The sequence below is a fragment of the Salminus brasiliensis genome, chromosome 11 (genome assembly GCF_030463535.1).
Source record: "Salminus brasiliensis chromosome 11, fSalBra1.hap2, whole genome shotgun sequence".
NCBI lineage: Eukaryota > Metazoa > Chordata > Actinopteri > Characiformes > Bryconidae > Salminus > Salminus brasiliensis.
Genome location: NC_132888.1, coordinates 18,424,128 through 18,444,236, shown reverse-complemented (window position 1 = coordinate 18,444,236; position 20,109 = coordinate 18,424,128). Strand labels below are relative to the sequence as shown.

Genomic DNA, 20,109 nt, shown 5'->3' with positions numbered 1-20,109 from the left:
AAATTCTTATTTTTTTTCCTGGTCATTTTGGAGCATTTCTAATGGTCCATGTATCATGAAAATGGTAGTAAAGTAAGTAAATAAATAAAACAGAGATGCAACATTTTTGTGTGAAACTGACTATACATTTTATACATATTTTACATATATGTACTGTACTTTTTACTGTAATTTACTACATTTTCTGTTTGTCAAGCTGATATAGAACACACTTCCTGAACCCATTGCACCACAGTTTTGTTTCCTGTGTTTTTAATTACTTAAAATACTTAAAAATGCTCCACATCTTGTTTTTGTGAACATACTGACATTGCAAAGATTTCTAAAAAAGAGAAAAGCTTACCTACAGTATATCCCACCAGCAAGATGCAGCAGCTGCCGGCCGGTGTGTCAGGGCAAAGTAAACTCAGTAAAATCAGAAAAGCATCTTTCTGAGGAAATGCTCTGCATGTAGACCTGCTGTCATCTCAGCCTGCCGAATCTTTCACATAACCACCAGAGGCATGAGTTTCGTCAAGAAACCACCACAGTTTTACCCACATCTAAGATGTGAAGATTTGGAGGTCAGCATTGTAATGCAGTCGCGTAGCAAATCTGCTGTGTGTGCGAAATGATGAGTGGCTTTGGCCTACATGTAGTTTTTACACAATGGCAGTGATCGACCACAGGATGGAAGAATGGAAAACACCTGTTTTCTGTGCATGTTTGTATCTGTCTAGTAAATAATTATTATCATATTAAAATCTAATCTAACACTTTTTGCGACAAACATACTAGTCTAAATTGCTTAATTATAGAAATGACTTTAATTAACCTAATTAAATCATCTATATATATTTTTTTAATAGAACAAACATACAGCAGGATGATTCTTGTCTTATTGACCACAAGATGGCGCTAAAGGACTGTGTTGCTCTTTCCAGACTGTTCAGTCTTGATCAGAGCTAGACAATACTTAAATGACTGTTTTCTGTTACTCTACATTTGTTTTTTATTACAGTTTATTTGGGAAGATTTCTACTTTCACTCAAGTAGTATTGAAATTGAATAATTTCCAATTTCCAAGAGAAAAAAATATACATCATACCATATATTTCTGCTTATCTTTTCATTCAGACCTTTAATGTACTGGTTAAAAATATCAGAGAATAGACAACACCTTGTGTATTTAAATATATTGTTTTTATTAAAGCATCCGGCTAAACTTTGATCAATGTAAATTAAAACTACAGAGCTAATTTGTGTACTAGCACCACTAATCTGTCCCCACATCACCCACCAGCACACTAATACCTTTCTGTAATATTATGAATATTACAAACATGTTTAAATGTTGATACTTTTGTATGATCATTTAAGTGTACAAGTACATTTTTCATTTTTCACTCCACACTTTCACTTTAGTAAGTAAGATTTTCAGTAGCTGGAGAACGGGAAGGGGGCAGCCACACACGAATGCAGAGAAAACATTACATTAAGTTACATGGAATTTAATGCAGGGCTTTTGTCCGTCTTCTCACATCCATATGGCAGCACCATTTGTACATTTTTCCCATAAACAGAAATAACAGACAGATATTTCTTGAATGCCCCATGTGCATTGTATGTTCTGTATTGTTTTTATGCACAGAATAGGATCCAAATCATATATATATATATATATATATATATATATATATATATATATATATATATATATATAATAAGTGTTCCAATTAGCCCCTAGTCTGTTGCAGTGAACCCTGTCTGTGGGTTAAGTTGAAATCTTCGCTTCCCTTTACTGTTGAATGTAAATAACTGTTGATGCTGGAAACAATGTCTACACTGTCTTGTAGCAGTGGTCTGCAGTTTACTTGTGTAGAAAAAGTGTTGTAATACCTAGCCGTCCCTGTTCTCCTCTACCCATTAATTAGTTTCTCATAAAGTTCCTCTATACTCTGAGTGCCCCAGACATCTTATTGGCACAAAAGGCATGCTGACTGTGCCTGGGTAAAAAAAAAAAAACTGGCTTAAGGTCTTAATGTGAACATGATCTGTGGTCCAAAGCCAAAGACGGAGAAACATTTAATAGCAGTGAGAGTTCCAAAATCAGAAATAGGTTATTTAGTGCTGAAGTGTTCACAGACATCATAATCTTTGTCAGACTAGGAATTAATGTTCTTGTCTGAGCCACTGACCACTGAATCAGACACTGATACACACTCTGAGGTCTTTTTAGCAATGATTTCTGAACCAGAGTTTGTACAGTTCTGGTCCTAGAGGGCCAGAGGTCCAGCACAGGTGTGGTTTTCATTGCTCAAAAACATCTTCTAAACATAGCAATTAACAGAGAGGTCAATCAGCAGGGAAATCGCCAAACTGGGCTGGACGTCCTTCAGGACGAGAACTGAGGCACCCTTGTTTAAAGGTTTATCATGGTCCTAAGGGCTTAAATAAGAGAAGTAGGCCTCTGGTTCAGCCTGCACACTCTTAAAAATAAAGGTGCCTCAAAGGGTTCTTTGAGTGATGCCATTTTTGGTTCCATAAAGAACCATGTTTGTAATTTACTCACAGACTCTTTGTGCATCTCTTTTGCTAACATGGTTCTTTATGGGACTGAAAGTGATTTTTCTATGGATTTGTTCAAAGAATCATTTAAAGGACCTTTATGTTTTAATGGCGCACACACGTCTGTTCTTAAAGACAATACAGTACTTTACTGTTGATCAGTCATAGAAAATTATATTGCAAACTACAAGTAATTGGACAATGACAAAGTATTTGTTCTTTTGGCTCTGTATTGCAGTTCAGTAGATTATGAAACAACATGGTTTACAGAGCAGAATGTCAATTTTAATTTGAGGGCGCATCTATATTCAGTTAACCATGTAGGAACCACAGACATTTTTATAAGTAATGCCCTCATGTAATGTCTTTTTGCAGGTTTATTGCTTGGTTAAAGTCTTTTGCAGTTTCAGACTGCCTGACATCTACAACCCACAGAGATCAGAGACAACACTGGGACTGGTCCCAGCCGATGCTCTGTCAGGCCTGTAATATGTTCATGGTTCTTTATCATGAACCCAGCAGTTAGTACTGACTCATCTCCTGTTCTGTTTATGTTTTTCATGAACTTCAGATGAATTCAGATTTTTCAGTCTCGTGCCGGCCTGCTTTTTCTCTGCTCAGAGTTAAGATTAAAATGCTATATCTGGAATGAACTCTGGACTTTTCACTCTGGACTCTTCATACTCTTTTGTGCATGAAATGAAGGGACTATATATAAAAAGGTATTACACATGCCTGACATTTCACACATTACCACAATGTGCTGGAGTACAAATCTAAAAACAGTGTCACTATGTCCAATTACTTACGCACTGCACTGCTATTCTAATATATATATATCCTTTAGGATATTTTCACATTCCTACTGTTTGGCAGGTATACTAAATTTGCACAGAATTCAAAATTCCATGTTTAAGACTGTAAACACATATTTGTCAGCTAATAGAGTTGCCTGATGTGATTGGCTGTAATCTACAAGCTTCTCACAAACATATTGTGCAGTTTACATATTATGTAAACATGTTACATATTGTTGCTGTCGACACAAACCCAAAATAAGGACATTTACAGGAAAATCAAAACCCAATCTTAATATTTAATAGAAGTTACTGTAACAAGAAGTTTCAATATAAGTTTCATATATATATATATATATATATATATATATATATATATATATATATATATAGTATAAAGTATTAAAAAGTATAAAAATGACAAAAATGCTGATACAAGATTGTTGCGGCGGTGTGTTACTTTCACATTATAGCACAATACTTAAAATAACTTATAATAATAATAAAATTACTTATCAATAACTTAGAATAACTTGAAAACCAGGACAGAAAACACAATCAGACTGGCTTATTTACACACCCTGCATTCACCCAATGGGCCTGTGGCTTCTTATGTACGGTATAAAACTTTATTTTGGTTTCATTCCATATTCTATACAAAGAGTAGACCACATCCCTATACCACTGGTTCCCATCCCTTGTCCTGGAGGATCTCCTGTCCTGCACTTTTAGCGCTATCTTGCTCCAACATACCACCTTCAACTCAGTAGTGCTTCTTAATTTTCCAATTAGATGTATCAGGTACACTATATGGACAAAGGTATTTGGACACCTGCTTACTTATTGTTTCTTCTGAAATGAAGGCTATTAAGAAAAGAGTCTATTCTGCTTTTGTAGGAGTGACTGTCTCTACTGTCCAATGAAGGCGTTTTACTAGTGTTGTTAGTTGCTGTGAGGATTTGACCTCATTCAGTGAAAAGAGCATTAAGTGCCATGGTGTCAATAGGTTCATGTTTACCTGCTTCAGAGAGGCCTGTTGTATTGGCAATGCTTATCTGTGTGTGTGTATCTGTGTCAGCAATGGGTGCAACTTAAAATAGTTAAATGCATTCATTAGAAGGGGTGTACACAAACATTTGGACATATAATGTATGTTCCAAGCAGGGTCAACACTTTAACGTTCAGGGCACGAAGCTTTATGCACCAGGCTTGCAAACCACTGTTCTAGACAGGGCTAAAGGTTAGACTAAGGTTAGAAAAGACTTCACTGCAACTGGGTGGGCATTCAACTGAGAGTTAAATTTGTCAAAAATAAAATAAAATAAATAATAGTTCTTTTAAAGGTCGGTCATCTGTTCTGACAGTTGCACACTGTTGATCAGTAGTAACCCATATTGATTGGCCTGATCTTCCCAATGTGTGCGTCACTACCAGCTGCATTTGTGTTATGACTGTGGAAAAATGGAGGAAATTCAAACCAAGCCTACCGCAGACACCACAATCCATTAGTCCTATTGAAAAATCCACTCTGCAGCCTCAGGCGATCTGTGAAACTGAGGGAGCTGTGTCCCCCTAAAGTACTGGACAGTGAAAGCTATTGGAAGTGTATGTTACCCAAGGACAAACAGATAAACAAAAGCTGTGGCCCCCAATCCCAGTCCTGCAGTACTCAACACAAGCAACATCCACTATACTTACGGCCGTGGTCCTAGGCTGTGTTGTTTTCTTAACCCTTTTATTTAGCTGCATTAAGTTATTAAGTAATAATCTTAGCTGCATTTAGTTTCTGAGTTTCTGAAAATTAGAAATAGGTACAATTATGTTTTACAATTCCCAACAAAACAACAGTTCAGTAGCACCACATCTACAGGTTATTGTGTGAATGATGAATGAGTATTGTAAAATATACAGCAAAAATCAATACTTCACAATTTGGTATTCTGCCCATATTACCTTTCAGTTTGTTTATTTCAGTTACTGATAAAGCTATCTGCTTCAGCTGCGAGATACAGTCATTTCCCCACCCACCTCTAAACAACTACATCTAGTTCACATTTCTGGCAACAGTATCTGATCCATTTCTGGGCCTTCATTCATTGCGTTTTGTGGGCCAGGACATTTTGCATGGGCTGTATTAGCAGTGCTAGCTGGGTTATTTAGCAATTACCTTGGCCTGGTCTGCTCATATTAGCCTCCAATTAGCTTTTGTTTTAACCACTTTTAGCTTTACTTGTGCCCAGGGATGGATTACTGACTGGGTCAGTGCCGAGGATCTTCTGACTGCCAGGGAGCTTGGCGGGTGGGTCCTTCTACCACAAGGCCCAAGATGACGCAAAAATGGGGGACAGTCTTCTGCACTTGTGACAATTTGATCAAACATACTGTATACGTAAAATGAAAACATAAAAGAACTGATAGTCCTTGAACGCATAATAAATTAATAATTACATTTTATTAAATATGTAAAACTTAATACATGTTTTCACACTCCTTACCCAATACTATGGCACAAGACTTTTTTTTTAATTCAAGGGGCTTTTCTTTTTATTATTATTATTATTTGTGTAAAATTGATCAGTGGTTCCCAGTCCTGGTTCTGGTGGCCCCTTTACCCTGCACATTTTAGCTCCCAATTTACCTGATATAGCTGATCAGCTAGTTAACAAGCCCTTCCTGAGTTGAAGGTATGCGATAGAACAGGAAACCACTTAAATGTGCAGGACAGGGGGTCCTCCAGCTCATATTTTAAGTAACCCTCTATTTTACCTATACTCTACATATACTATTTTATTTACATTTACAAAATTAAAAGTCCCCAGCACTCAAATATTTAAAAGTACAACCTCATGAAACAACACTAACTACTGGACATGAATAAAACTGCAACATTTCTTGTCTGATTTCAGAGTTTGTTGGTATTTTACGAGTGGGGGTGGGGGTCCTCCAAATGTGCTTGAGCTCAGGGGCCTCATAAGACCCTGATGTGCCCCTGTTTGTGCCAGAAGACTTGCGCACTGCATGCGCATTACTGCATATGTATGAATGTTTAAAAAAACATCTAGAACTAAGGACATACTGCGCTTTTTTGATTAAGCATGTTAAACTATCCCTTAAACCGTGTGTATGTGGCGCCTACTTGTGCTGGGAGAGGGTCCTGCCGCGCGAATGAATGAATGGGTGAATTGTTTCTTTAAGAGAAAGGGAGGGGCGTGTCTATCGCCGACCACGCCCATAAGCGCACCCTGACGGCCTTCCTTGATGCTCGTGTCACACGCTGTTGGGAGGGAAGGTTGGGAGGGCAGCCTGGTTTTATACTGTGAGAGGAGATGTTCCGAGGGACGTCTCTTCGGTATATATAGCTGTATATATTTGTTTTATTTTTATATTTTATTTGGCCGTTTTAAAACGTCTTCGCTCCGGCGGAACGGAGGGCGGTACGGGTGGGAGACATCCGTTTTTATTTCTGTGTAGTTCTCACATCTGCTGCTGCTGGAGCTTCTGTTTCTGGTGGGCTTTTTATTTATTTATTTATTTATTTTCCTGGAAATGGGCGCAGATGACTCCTCGAAGGGGACACTGTCTGTGAGGGAGTGGTTTGAGGCAACCGAGAGGCACCGAGAGGCACCTTTCTGCTAGAAAAGGAGAACCGACTTCTTAAAAAAGAGACACGATCAGCTCGTCTGGCTTTTTTTTTTCCTTTGTTTTTTTTTTTTTTCCTCGTCTGGTCTCGTCTGACTTAAAGACAGAGAGAAAAGAGAGAAGAGTTGCCTCGTACTCTCGTACCGAGAAACCGTGCCTGCGGACACAATAATGGAAACACTGGACGGGACTTCTTTTTATCGGTTATCGGCAGACAAAACGAGCCGTTGTTCCTCCAGCCAGATAAACACGACCACGAGCTCCGTGTAGGCACAGATTTTAAGGCTGGACCCCGTCGCCCCTCTCTTTCTTCAGCATAGGGCGGTGACACAACACTGTATGTAACTGGAAATGCGGATTTTTTGAGCAAATCGCTCTTTTAGTGCTTCTAACAGGGGGGAAAACGACCCCCAGGCCACCCTCCAAGCCTGCCTGACTAGCTGACTGACTGACTGTCTGTCTGATTGACCGAGGGCAGTGGCTGCCTCAAGCAAGAACCGTGGGTGTGAGATGCAGGGGGGCAAATGACATCAGCTTTGCTTTGCTGGGCCTATATATATATATATATATATTGTACATACATATATATATATATATTTATATAAATAGAAGGAGTACGTAACGTGTCGTCGTTGGAAGTGTGGTGAAGTGAAGTGAAGAGCTCAGGGACAATGTCTTCTCGTGCAGCCCTCCAGCCTGGGAACGACAGAAATTCAGACCATGTAAGTGAAGTCCTCATCTATGAACATCACAGCACGAATAGTCCATCAATCCGTAGTAATGGAATCGCATTACCTTGAAGTGTAGGCTTAGGAAAGACCAGCTAGACTGCAGCAGGCCAGGCAGCCACTCCTGACAGTCCCAGGTCTAACACACGTTGTGGAAATGGTGTCTGTTTAAGATGTAGTGTAGTGTTAGTTAGTTACAATCCAAGTTCTGACATTCTTCATTGCCTTGCTGGCAGCGCTGAAGTGAACATCAGCCCACTAGATCCTTGTCTACAAAACTGTCTGGCCTCCAGTGGAAAGAAGCCCTTTTCCACTGCTCTCTCTGGAAATGCTGGCATGATTCAGCACCCTGCTCAGCACTTCTGGAAAGCTGTGTTAAAATGGAATTGGTGTTAAATCTGTTATACCAACAAGCTGATGTAATGGTAAGGGTGGGTGATATGCCGAAAATATCTCTAATGTTTTTTTATATAATGCGTATTATCACTACTGATAGGTATTTCAATTTTGAGAGTGATTTTGTGTGCATCATCAGTGCAAAATATAGTGCAGCACATTTAGTCTATTGCGTTTTCGCCCTGTTGCCCATCCCTAGTTGCAAATAAGGTGGTCTGGACAAATGCACCAGCAGACAGCACTTCCACATGATCAATGTTCTGGAAGTACTGATGATACTCGTGATCTAGGCCTCGTCAGAAAAGCATACTGTGACAGTGTTATCATGCCCATGATAACCTTGTCACATTGCCCAGCTCTGCATAAAGGCGAATGCATCCAGTCTTGCTAGAGCATCCAGTCTCATGTATTTTGGAAAATGTTGTTTTGCTAATCTGTGTTGATGCAACTGCTAGGACAGGACTTGGGTCATCTTGCAGGTTGTCAAATATGGAAAAATGAATATGCTTTATGCTAATGACGAAGCACTGATCTGTGCTATGAGGCCTAGGCCATATTTACTGTCTAGCAAGGGACCCCCCCCCTGCCGTTTCATATTTTTGCCTTTATTTAGCCATAATTTCATATATGTTTGTTTTACAACCATAATTGTGTTTTAAACTATTTATCGTCTATTTAACTACTATCTGCTGTGAGATGATATTGCTGGTACTTTGTTCACAGACTGTTCTCTGTTTGGTAAAATAAGCTAAGCCATTAGACGGTGGGTGTTGACTTCACACCTCTTTTTTTGCCAGTCACCATCAGTCTTGTTATGAACAAGAGACGTGGGGGAAATAACTTCTCAAGACAATATAGAACAGGTATATCAGACTCTGCTTGGTGCATTGGTACGTCTGAGTGCACAAAATATGCAACCGTTGGGTGAGCCCAGAGGACCAGGATAAGAAAAATTGCTCCAAATCGTGTGCATTTATTCATTCAGCAGACTCTCCTTTCCACAGCAGCCTTACAACCTACATGAAAGCCAGAAGAATACCTCGAGGATCTGCAAGGATCATATCTAAAAGACAGCTCATCAGCTTGTGACAGTCATGAGAATTAGCCAACGACTTCCATTAGGCATGTTAAAACAGGCCGAACACTAAAGCGAACACTCCTGTGTTCCTGCAGCACTCCAGTTCGACACTCTTTGAAACACCTGGAGCTACTGTATTGTATGAGGGAGCAGCATTAAGTTAACTATCGTAACCAATTTATTGTGATCTTTTAATGCTTTGTAAACATGCAATTTTCCTCCCTCCATCTCCACCCTAATGCCATACTGCCACAGCTCCCAGCGGTCATAATGGTATGTGTAATTAAAATGAAGCAAGAGACTAGATCTAAATAAAAATCTGTCTTATTGCATTGGGATTTAGGTTCCAGAAGAAGGTCGGGCGTAGATGTCATCCATTCATTCTTTAATCATATGCTGTGAGTTCTGGGAAACACACTTCAAGAAAGAATGAGGAAAACAATTAACAAGCAGTCGAGTATTTTGCATTGTGACTCTGCAAATCAGCTGGCTAACACAGGGTGTTTTACTGCTGTGAGTTCAGAGTTGACTTTAGAGTTCAGACAGTGAAAGTTTTCCCCCAGGATTTTAATATCGCAACTTATAAATCTTGCCTGTTTATTTTAGGAATAACTGCACTTTCATAGTGCAGAACTGTTTTGTATTTGGTAACCCACTGAGACACATTTTGTCGATGTTGCCAACGATTCACAAAATAATAGGAGAGCACAAATCATTTCCAGACCGTATACAATAGTTCTTGCTATTCTTCAGCATCTGCAAACCATGGATATGCACGGGTGCTCATTACTTCGTAAACTGATCAAGATTGCCACTATTCAAATACTGAAATCACTCCTCGGGTATTTCTGTATGTTACCTACCTACTGATGCTGCATGTAACTCCTCTAGCTGATGTTAGCTAGATGTTAACTACTCTAGCTGAGGTTGGCTAGATGTTAACCCATTTAGCTGATGTTAGTTAGATGTTAACCCGTCTGTGTGCTGCATGTAACTCCTCTAGCTGATTACAAGCTACATACTCTAACTGAGGTTAGCTAGATGTTATCTACTCTATCTGATGTTAGTTAATGTTAACTACTGTTAAGATGTTAGCTACTCTGTCTGAGGTTGGGTAGATGTTAACTACTCTGTCTGAGGTTGGGTAGATGTTAACTACTCTAGCTAATGTGTGCTCTAGCTGATTATAAGCTACACGTTAACTACTTTATCTGAGGTTAGTTAGATGTTAACCCCTTTAGCAGATTATAAGCTACATGTTAACTACTTTATCTGAGGTTAGTTAGATGTTAACCCCTTTAGCAGATTATAAGCTACATGTTAACTACTTTATCTGAGGTTAGTTAGATGTTAACCCCTTTAGCAGATTATAAGCTACATGTTAACTACTTTATCTGAGGTTAGTTAGATGTTAACCCCTTTAGCAGATTATAAGCTACATGTTAACTACTTTATCTGAGGTTAGTTAGATGTTAACCCCTTTAGCAGATTATAAGCTACATGTTAACTACTTTATCTGAAGTTAGCTAGATGTTAACCCCTCTAGCTGATTATAAGCTACATGTTAACTACTTTATCTGAAGTTAGCTAGATGTTAACCCCTCTAGCTGATTATAAGCTACATGTTAACTACTCCAGCTGAGGTAAGCTAAGATGTTAACTGCTCTGTCAGAGGTTGGGTAGATGTTAGCTATTCTGTCTGAGGTTGGGTAGATGTTAACTACTCTAGCTAATGTGTGCTGCATGTAACTCCTCTAGCTGATTATAAGCTACATGTTAACTACTTGATCTGAGGTTAGTTAGATGTTAACCCCTTTAGCAGATTATAAGCTACATGTTAACTACTCCAGCTGAGGTAAGCTAAGATGTTAACTGCTCTGTCAGAGGTTGGGTAGATGTTAGCTATTCTGTCTGAGGTTGGGTAGATGTTAACTACTCTAGCTAATGTGTGCTGCATGTAACTCCTCTAGCTGATTATAAGCTACATGTAACTCTTCTAGCTGATGTGAGCAAGTTCTGAAAGTCTTCTTCTGAGAAGAAAAAACCTTGTGAAGATGACGAAACCTCTCGGCGTATCAGGGTTGCACTCTTAAATTTGACCTGCATGATTGTGAATCTATTGTTTTACTTCTTCAACCTTTTCATTTCAAACTTGTAGTCATTAGCATGTACACTGGAGAGCATGGAGATTACATGCTTTCTGTTAAAAAAGCATCGGCTCTTATCATAAGATAATAATTACACAGGTGTCAGGTGTTGAATGTGGCAGTGCTGCATTAGAAGGATATGGGAGTTTCTAAAAGCAATTGTGCGGTTGGTTCTTGCCTCTTGAAAGTCTCTGTGATGATCATTGTGTTGCATCTTCACACTAGGAGCGCATGCTCCACCTATGAATGAACACTATTTTAACATTGTTCATGTATTACCAAGAGCATCTGAAATGGGCATATCATGGCCAGCACCTTTTGCTATGTCAGTAAAGAATTTACATTTCTCTATAGTCTAACAGCAGATGACAAAGAGACTCCACAGAGTCCAACAGAGCCCAGTGGAAGTGACCAGAGCCTGAGAGAGAGGATCTAATAGCACAGAGCAAACACACTAGGAAGTGCGTCAGGGGAGAGAAACCAATCTGGCAGATTATGCAAACCCCCTTCTCTGTCCACTAAGAAAGAGCTAAGTGTCAAAACACAGAAGGCCGAGTGTATCTTCACAGGCTATGTGGGTCAGAAGATGATCAAGTTATCTCTCTTGTGCAAGTAGCCCAAGACTAGTCAAGGGTGACCAGCATGATGCAGGAGTCTAGACCTTTTGCCCTTTTGAGGGTCATTTGTCTCTGTGGAAACTGACTGATCTGCTGAACTGGAACAGGTCTTGCTTGGCCAAACTGGCAGCCATTTTATGTCTTGCTCCAATAGCTAAGTAAACCAATGTCTCTCTTGCTCTCTTTCTCTCTTCTTGATAATAGGCAGAGGCAAACGTCTGGGTTCTTTTGTTGACATTTTCTTGATAGTGCCAGAAAATCACTTAATTGAAGAAACCGAGGCGTGAGTGATATTCTTGTAATAAAAACCACAGTTTTCTTTTTCCTTTTTCATCCTAATCATTTGGGTTCTTTTGTTGACCAGACAGTAAAAGTAGCATGTACGTTAAAGAGAAGTTCGCAGGCAGTTGTGTAAGACTGTGCCTTATTTCTTCACACTGTGGTGTAGTTGCTTAGGAAGTGGCTAGCATTTACGCATAAGCATTTTAACCATTTTGCCTTTTTGACGACAGATGCAGGTCCGACATTATAATTCACTGCATCATATGAGGACAGCTTAATAAACTGTAGATGTAAAGATATGAGTTGTAAATACATTTGATGTGGCAGCTGTGTTGTTTTACTATTTTCCCTTAGCAGAAAATGATGACTGCAGCTATCAGTATAGTGGCCTTGTCCCCTTTGACTCTCTTCATAACCAGTATAGACTCTATACCCCAACATAGGACTGCCCAAAGTGGAGTCGCAGCCTCTATCGACTCTAAACCAGGGTTAGACAGAAGTGTGGCCTGCAGTCTGTGTAGGCTTTAAACGAGGACTGCCCAAAGTGTCGCCTACAGTCTGTATAGACACTGAACCAAGGTTAGACGAAGCGTGCCCTACAGTCTGTATAGACTCTGAACCAGGGTTAGACGAAGCGTGCCCTACAGTCTGTATAGACTCTGAACCAGGGTTAGACAAAGCGTGCCCTACAGTCTGTATAGACTCTGAACCAGGGTTAGACAAAGCGTGCCCTACAGTCTGTATAGACTCTGAACCAGGGTTAGACAAAGTGTGCCCTGCAGTCTGTATAGACTCTGAACCAGGGTTAGACGAAGCGTGCCCTGCAGTCTGTATAGACTCTGAACCAGGGTTAGACAAAGTTTAGTCTGCAGTCTGTGTGGACTTTAAACCAGGACTGCCAAATGTGTGGCCTGCAGTTTATATAGACTGTAAACCAGGGTTAGTCAAAGCATGCCCTGCAGTCTGTATAGACATTGAACCAGGGTTAGACAAAGCGTGGTCTGCCGTCTGTACAGACTCTGAACCAGGACTGCCCAAAGTGTGGCCCGCAGTTTATATAGACTGTAAACCAGGGTTAGTCAAAGCGTGCCCTGCAGTCTGTAGTGACTCTGAATCAGGGTTAGACAAAGCAAGCCCTGCAGTCTGTGTAGACTCTGTTCCAGGGTTAGCCGATGTGTGACCTGCAGTCTGTATAGACTCTAAACCAGAGGTAGTCAAAGTGTGGCACATAATCAAGAACTCTCATAATCAGTCCTAATCCTTCGTAGTTCGTGTGTGTGCCCAAATGCATGTAAGTTTGTAAGTGTGTGCTTTGGAATTCAACCCTTACAGGAACAAGAAATCTGATCATATATTTCAACAACTGGACATTTTATGTCCAATTACCCAACTAGCAGAAAACCCCTCCTTTTTTCCTCAGGGTTCCTCAGGAAAAGCTAGACAACCAGCCATTAGCTGCATACCTCTGATAATCCAACACAGAGGTCAGACAGACTGGGAAAGCATAGGCCTTGCTTGTTTCTTAGAAACCAGTGAATCTGAATGACCTATTTCTATTCTGTAAATAAGAATGATCGGAAGTGCAGATCTGTTTTGAGTTACAGCAAAACCCTGTAACTCCATTTATTCATTGTTTGTATTTTTGCACCATTTGAAAACAGCAGCTGTCTTTTACATTGTGTGCACACGTGCGTCAGTGAGCCATAGTCGCTCATGACCCTGTTGCCTGAGATGCCATTTTGGAGATGCTCTGACCCAGTCGTCTAGTCATCACAGTACCAGTCCTTTTCAAAGTGGCTTAGATGCGTATGCTTGATCATTTTGCCTGCTTCCAACTGAGTGAACTGACTCATATAGCCCATCCATTGACAGGTGCTATTGTAATTAGGTAATTAATGTGTAGCCCATGAGTATGTGAATAGTGGCAGTTTGTTAAAATATCTGCATTTAATTTATTTTACTGCTTTAAAGCAGCATTATGCGACAATTGCTATGTCCTGCCCTTGGGCTCCCCCTACAGTCAGGAAGTGTCATTTGCATGCTGTTCAGAAATGTATGATGTAGACATACATTTCTGGACAAGCTGAGAGATACTGAATTGGCATCTGAAGTGAAAGAAGCATATGGTAGACTGCAGTAGGGTAGTGTTACAAGGTTTCACACAAATGAGTGCAGTGCTGAGTGGCAACGACAGAGGCGCTATCCTCCCTATTACAATCAGTAGGTTATTACAGTGATTTTGATGCTGTTGTCATAAGCTGAAATACCATATAATGTCACTTTAATGATGCTTGTCCAGGTGTATGTATGTATAGGTGTAGCCCCAATTGACACATTTGATAAATGTTCATGTATTGCATTGCCAGGTGGACATGAAAAATATTAGATAATGGAATTGGCTCACAATTCCATATAGGTGCATCTGTCAGTATTGTGGGAACCGTGTAGAAATCACAGATAGTTCCAGACTGCAGTTTATTTGGTTGAATGATTTCTGTCTATTGCCAGAGGGTTAATAGTTGACAGCTGGCTGTAATCATTTTAAATGACTGTTATCTAAGTAGTTTGCTGTATTCCATAGGCATTTGTTAGGCCTAATAACATTATATGCTATAAATTGTAAGCAATGGGCTCAGATAAAGCCTATTTGACATCACTGCTGACATTAGAACTAATTTCCAGTGCAGAAAAAGCTTACGTTCTCGACCATGAAACTCTGAATAAGCGAAAATAATGTTTTCTGAAAAGACAGGACTGTAACAGCTCTATTTAGTCTCTTTGGTTGTTCTGGGATTGCATCATGATTTTGTTTGCCATGCTGATTGTGGCGATTGACAGCTGATGCTGGTGGCGTCCCTTTGTGTATTGGGAGAGGGGTGGGGGATGGGCTTTCTGTGCACTGTGCATTTACCAGATGGGTCTCAGCTGGGGCTTTTTGTTTGGCCCTCTCATCTGATGCCAAGGTGAGACTTCTCAAGCTGCCCGAACGCTCTCTGTCACTGGCTGTCAGAGCCCTGCATTGCTTACCATGGCTGCTGGGCCATGTTACCACAGGAGAAAAAACAACAGCACACAGTCATGTGTACCGGGCTTTTAGACTGGGGCGTTCTAGTCACAAAGCGTGAGTCAGTACAGAAGCAGTGGCATAGCAGCAGACTTTATGGGTCATCTGTTAAACACCCACTCTGAAAAGGACTTTAAATTATTCACACCAAAATGAAACCGTGAGCTAGCTGTAAACAATGTTGGTCTCGTCTAGACAATGACTGAAAGCAAAAGTCAGGAAAACGTGGCCTTAAATTCTCAGGCCTAGAATTAAAGACCAGGACAGGAGGAGCTTTTTAGGATTCCTTGTACGTTCCCTTATGTTGCAAACAGTGACTTGTCTTTTTTCAGTGTGTCGTCACTTTGTCCACTCCATTTTTCTTGTGCTTTATTTTGATTTATTTATGACAGATTTCTTTTAAATATTTACCTACATCAGAGAGATGTCTGTTGACTATTATTTCTTATCATTGAGAAAAGCAGAACGAGCATTTGTAACCCTGCAGAATAAATGTTCGATTTCTCTGTAGCTTTGGGCAAAATGTTAAAAAATATTATATAGCAATATTCACATTTTTTTTTACATTTTTGCCATACACAATATTAATCTTAATATTTTGACAGACTAAATGCACTAATAGTGATTTTTTCTTTAAAAATATCATAAACATGAGACATGGGGTGACAATGGGGTGACAGTACCTCATTGAAAGAGACATCAAACCTCCACGAAGAAGGAAATTACACAGGAATCGCTACGTAGTGTACTACGCAAATCACAAAATTACTGACTTTAAATCTAACATTATATATTTTTAATAAAACCGTATTTACAAATATTCAAATGCAGAAATCTGAAATGTAGTGCTACCTAATGTAGACGTTTTCATAAAGCTCTATTTTCAGTGACCGTTCTCGTGTGGACAGCAGACAATTGTGACTTTATCCACAATATACTCAGAAGTGTATAATTTATTACAAAAACAAATACATCATGATATTGATATAATATTGTCTTATTGTCCACCTTTATTTCTCTGCAATGATAATCCAGGTAGCTTTAGTCCCAGTTTCTACAGTTCCCAGTTTTGAATATTGCTTTTTATTTACGTTGTATAACCGTTTATCTAGAGGAGGGCAATATGGCTTTTATTTAATCTGTATTGTGATTAGATTTTCACAACACACTTTGAGTAGGCTACATCATGGCTGTCTGTATTGTATTGTATTGTATTGTATTGGTTTTCATTTCACCCACCCCTATGTTTGTCTCAATATCAACAGATACATATGTAAGTGAAAATGATCAGATAGTTACATGAGCTCACATTTTATTATTGCATCCTTACCAGCCTCATTACCTTTTTAGCTTCTACTATAACATTTGTAGCTGTTTTTCGAGGTGTAAGGTTTTCTTAAGACTGTGACAATATTCAGTACTGTCCACAATTATTTGGACAGTGGTATATATATATATATGTGTATGTATGTATGTATGTATGTTTGTTTTATTGGTTCTGTTATCCACCAGATTGGATGTTGAATTTGATATTTGTTAGTGTTGGGGGAAAGTTTTGTTAAACGGAAATGACATGACGTCCTGCAGCAATGGCTGCTGTAAACAAGCAGGTTCGGTTGTTGTCGAGTCATCACTTTCAGGGAAATGGAGTTTAGAAGAGGTTAAAATGAGGAACTTGCTCGATTTGGGTGTAACACTGTTGTGGAAAACAGGACGTACAACAGAGAGAGTGAAGGTAGAACAGATGACTGATGTTGCGGAGTAGCCGGATGTGTGTGTGTGTGACGGGATGAACAAATCCTGACCTGTCCCTGTAGTCTTCTGTAGTCCAGGCTTAGCCCAGGCAGGATGCTGCCCAAAGGGAAGGTCTATTGTCCAGAGCCAGGGGTGGGTGTATGACCATGGGACTTCAGTCAAGCGTCCAAAACAAAGTTCCCTCGCCTGTACTAGAGAAGTATGGCTGCTTCAAGCCAGTTTGAACTCCTCTGGTCCCTCGTTTGTGATGAACATGATGTGGTTTGGAAAACGGCAAGTGTTCAACAGAAAGATGAAGGTGAAAAGGAAAGAAAGCCACAGACAGACCATTGGGGTGGAACATATTAATGGTACTGAATGTCAGTTGTTCAGATACACGAATTAAAATTTAAACTAAACGACAGAGTAAATGAAAGCAACGCAGATCACCCTGGAAGGCTTTATTCAGAGAGGTAATTAGGAATTTAAAAATGGTAGAGACTTCCGCTGAGGCGTGCACACATACTTTATAAGGGAGCTAACGTCATCTGTTTCTGCTCCACCTAGCGTGCCTTTTGTTCCCAAACAATCAGCTTACATCTTTTCCATTTAAAGCAGTGTATCCTCTCATTCGTGGACAGTTTTATGCCAGGCTGAGCTTTTGTAGGAACAGAACAAATGAACAGTGGCCGCCGCTTGTTTTTCTGGTTGCTCCTGCCTACTTTGTAGATAGCATTATTCCCAAATCGGTCTCTGTAAATGTAATAAGGATTGGAATTTTTGATGAATAATGGACCATTCCATTCTCTATCCCGTATTCAACTTAATGGCAAACTGTAGTGCACGAGTAAATAAATTATTCACATAGGACCCCTACGATGTGGCTGTTGTAGAGTTACCACATAACATTGAGTTTATAGCTTGAAATGCTACACTACAGAGCTGGGCCATGTTGTTGTAGCTAAATAAAACCAAGCTCATTGGAAATGACGACAAAATATAAATTTCCAGCATTCTAACGTTAGCTCAATTACACATCCGATGATCTACACCTAATCCATGCTAAGACCCAGACACACTAAGCTGACGAGGTGTCAGGTTGGTGGATGATCGTGAAAATTTGCACTCGGACAAACCACACAGACTACAGAGGACTGTGGTACGCATGTTCCTAAGGCAGTTGCAATTTCAGTGATTCCTAGAGGTTGAGGGGGGAGTATAGGTGAAATCGGGGGAGGTTTTTTAACACATGGATTTTTGAACTCCTTAGCATTCCCTTACCTTATTTGAATGGTAAATCTTTCATTTTTAGATGGGCCCACCTCATGGACTATGGTTAAAGTGGAGGTTTAGGTGGTGGAAATGACCGCAGGCAAATAGTGATGCTTCAAATCAGTGACACTGTGTGTTCTTGCATGTAAAGAACAATTATAATACATTTACTTTTTCTGGAATTTGTAAAAATGGGAGGAAATAAATACTGGATATTGTTAACAGGGCTGAAGTTTAGCCCAGGCATTCCCCATGTGTGGAAAACACACATTAAATGTAGGTGTTTTGACAGCGTAACGGTTAAACTATCGGGTGCTCCACTGTTCCATTAGGTTAAATGGGATTTTTCTTACCAGCATTCTTTGAAGCTTGTCCAGCCTCACGACACCAACTATGAAGGAACACATTTGTGGGTGGAGCATGCCTAGCTCAATTGAAATGCATGGTCATCATAGCATCCTCTTGCAATTAGTGATGTGTCACTTTTAGGTGTGGAAACCCCCACCCCGCCATCCTAAATTGCATTACTCCAAACCTCGTCCTGCCTGCCTGCCCCCCCTTACTTGCATCTCCCCACCCCCACTCCTGAATAAATTGGTGTGGCAATCAGAGAGGCAGGCTGTGGGAGAATCGATGTGCTCTCCTTGAAAGGGGAAAAATGAAAGGTGGGGGTGGAAAGGACAACCAAAGTGGGGGCTAGAAATGGGAAAATGGATGGCAGCATGAGACGGATGATGTGGTTGGAGTTTGAGTGTAGGGTATGTTTGTGCATATGTGTGTGTTGTGTGAAGGGTTGTGAAGGGCGAAAGGACCTGACTAAGCATTTTTGTTGCTCCTGCCTCATGGAGGTCAGAGCTGGGCTGTAGATAATCGTCAGCCTGGGGGGACGGGAGGTGACTGGGGGACGGGAGAGTGACACAGCAGACAGGACACAGAGGACACTGGAGTTACAGGGCCAGTCTCATGGAAAACCTTTCCCCCTCCCTTTTAAAAAAGTAGCATTCTGTGGCCGTTCCGTACAATCCATATATGGACGCTAAGCTGCGAACACAGCCCATTTTAATGTTAGGGGGGAAAAGCAGCACATTTACATAACTGTCTATTCAGCCTTCAGCAGTTTAGCCCTGTCTGTTCACATTGATCGTTTGGGTGTTTGAAAGCAAGGCAGCCAATCAGAACAGTGCTCATTTGATTTTACACTATATGGACAGAAGTATTGGGTCACCTGCTCGTTCGTTGTTTCCTTTGTAACAAGGGTATAAAAAAAGTTTATTCTGCTTTTGTTGGAGTAACTGTCTCTACTGTCCAGGAAAAAAGGCTTTCTACTTGATTTGGCGTTCTAGTAGTAGCATTGCTCTGAGGATTTGATTGCATTCAGCAAAAAGATCTACAGACATTTGGGCATATGGGGTATCAGTCTTAAACAAACTGTTTAAAGGACAAAGATGCAAGTAAAATGTAAAATGTGAAATTCCAGAAAAAATCAAAGGGGTACCATTTCCCTCTTGTTCCAAATGTAGTCGCTCGGCTTTTGCTTTTTTTAGTTTTACACTGATGCTCAGGAGCTAATGAAGCAGACAAGTAATGGAAACTTATGTGCATCACTTAGCCCTTTGTAAACCCCAGTCCTTAAACATCACACACTGTCTCAAAAAAAAGAGTTAACCTCAAAAAAACAACAGCGGCTGATTAGGTTTCAGTAAATAAATAACCTGCTTCTATAAAAACATGGATGTAAAAATAATCTATAAAAACAAGAAGCACACTGCATATATAAAGTAAACCGTAGCCGTTGCCTGAATTTTATT

The 20,109-nt window shown here is 40.1% G+C and overlaps 1 protein-coding gene across 3 annotated transcripts in view; it reads left to right on the top strand.

Moving 5' to 3' along the window:
* Positions 1-6,614: 6,614 nt before the first annotated feature.
* mark4b (MAP/microtubule affinity-regulating kinase 4b) overlaps positions 6,615-20,109 on the top strand; it is a 56,285-nt gene continuing 42,790 nt past the window's right edge. For all 3 annotated transcript variants that reach the window (XM_072692051.1, XM_072692053.1, XM_072692052.1), the window contains exon 1: positions 6,615-7,705. In XM_072692051.1, coding sequence (XP_072548152.1) covers positions 7,655-7,705 — 51 coding nt within the window. In that variant the 5' untranslated portion in view covers positions 6,615-7,654. The remainder of the gene's footprint in view (positions 7,706-20,109) is intronic.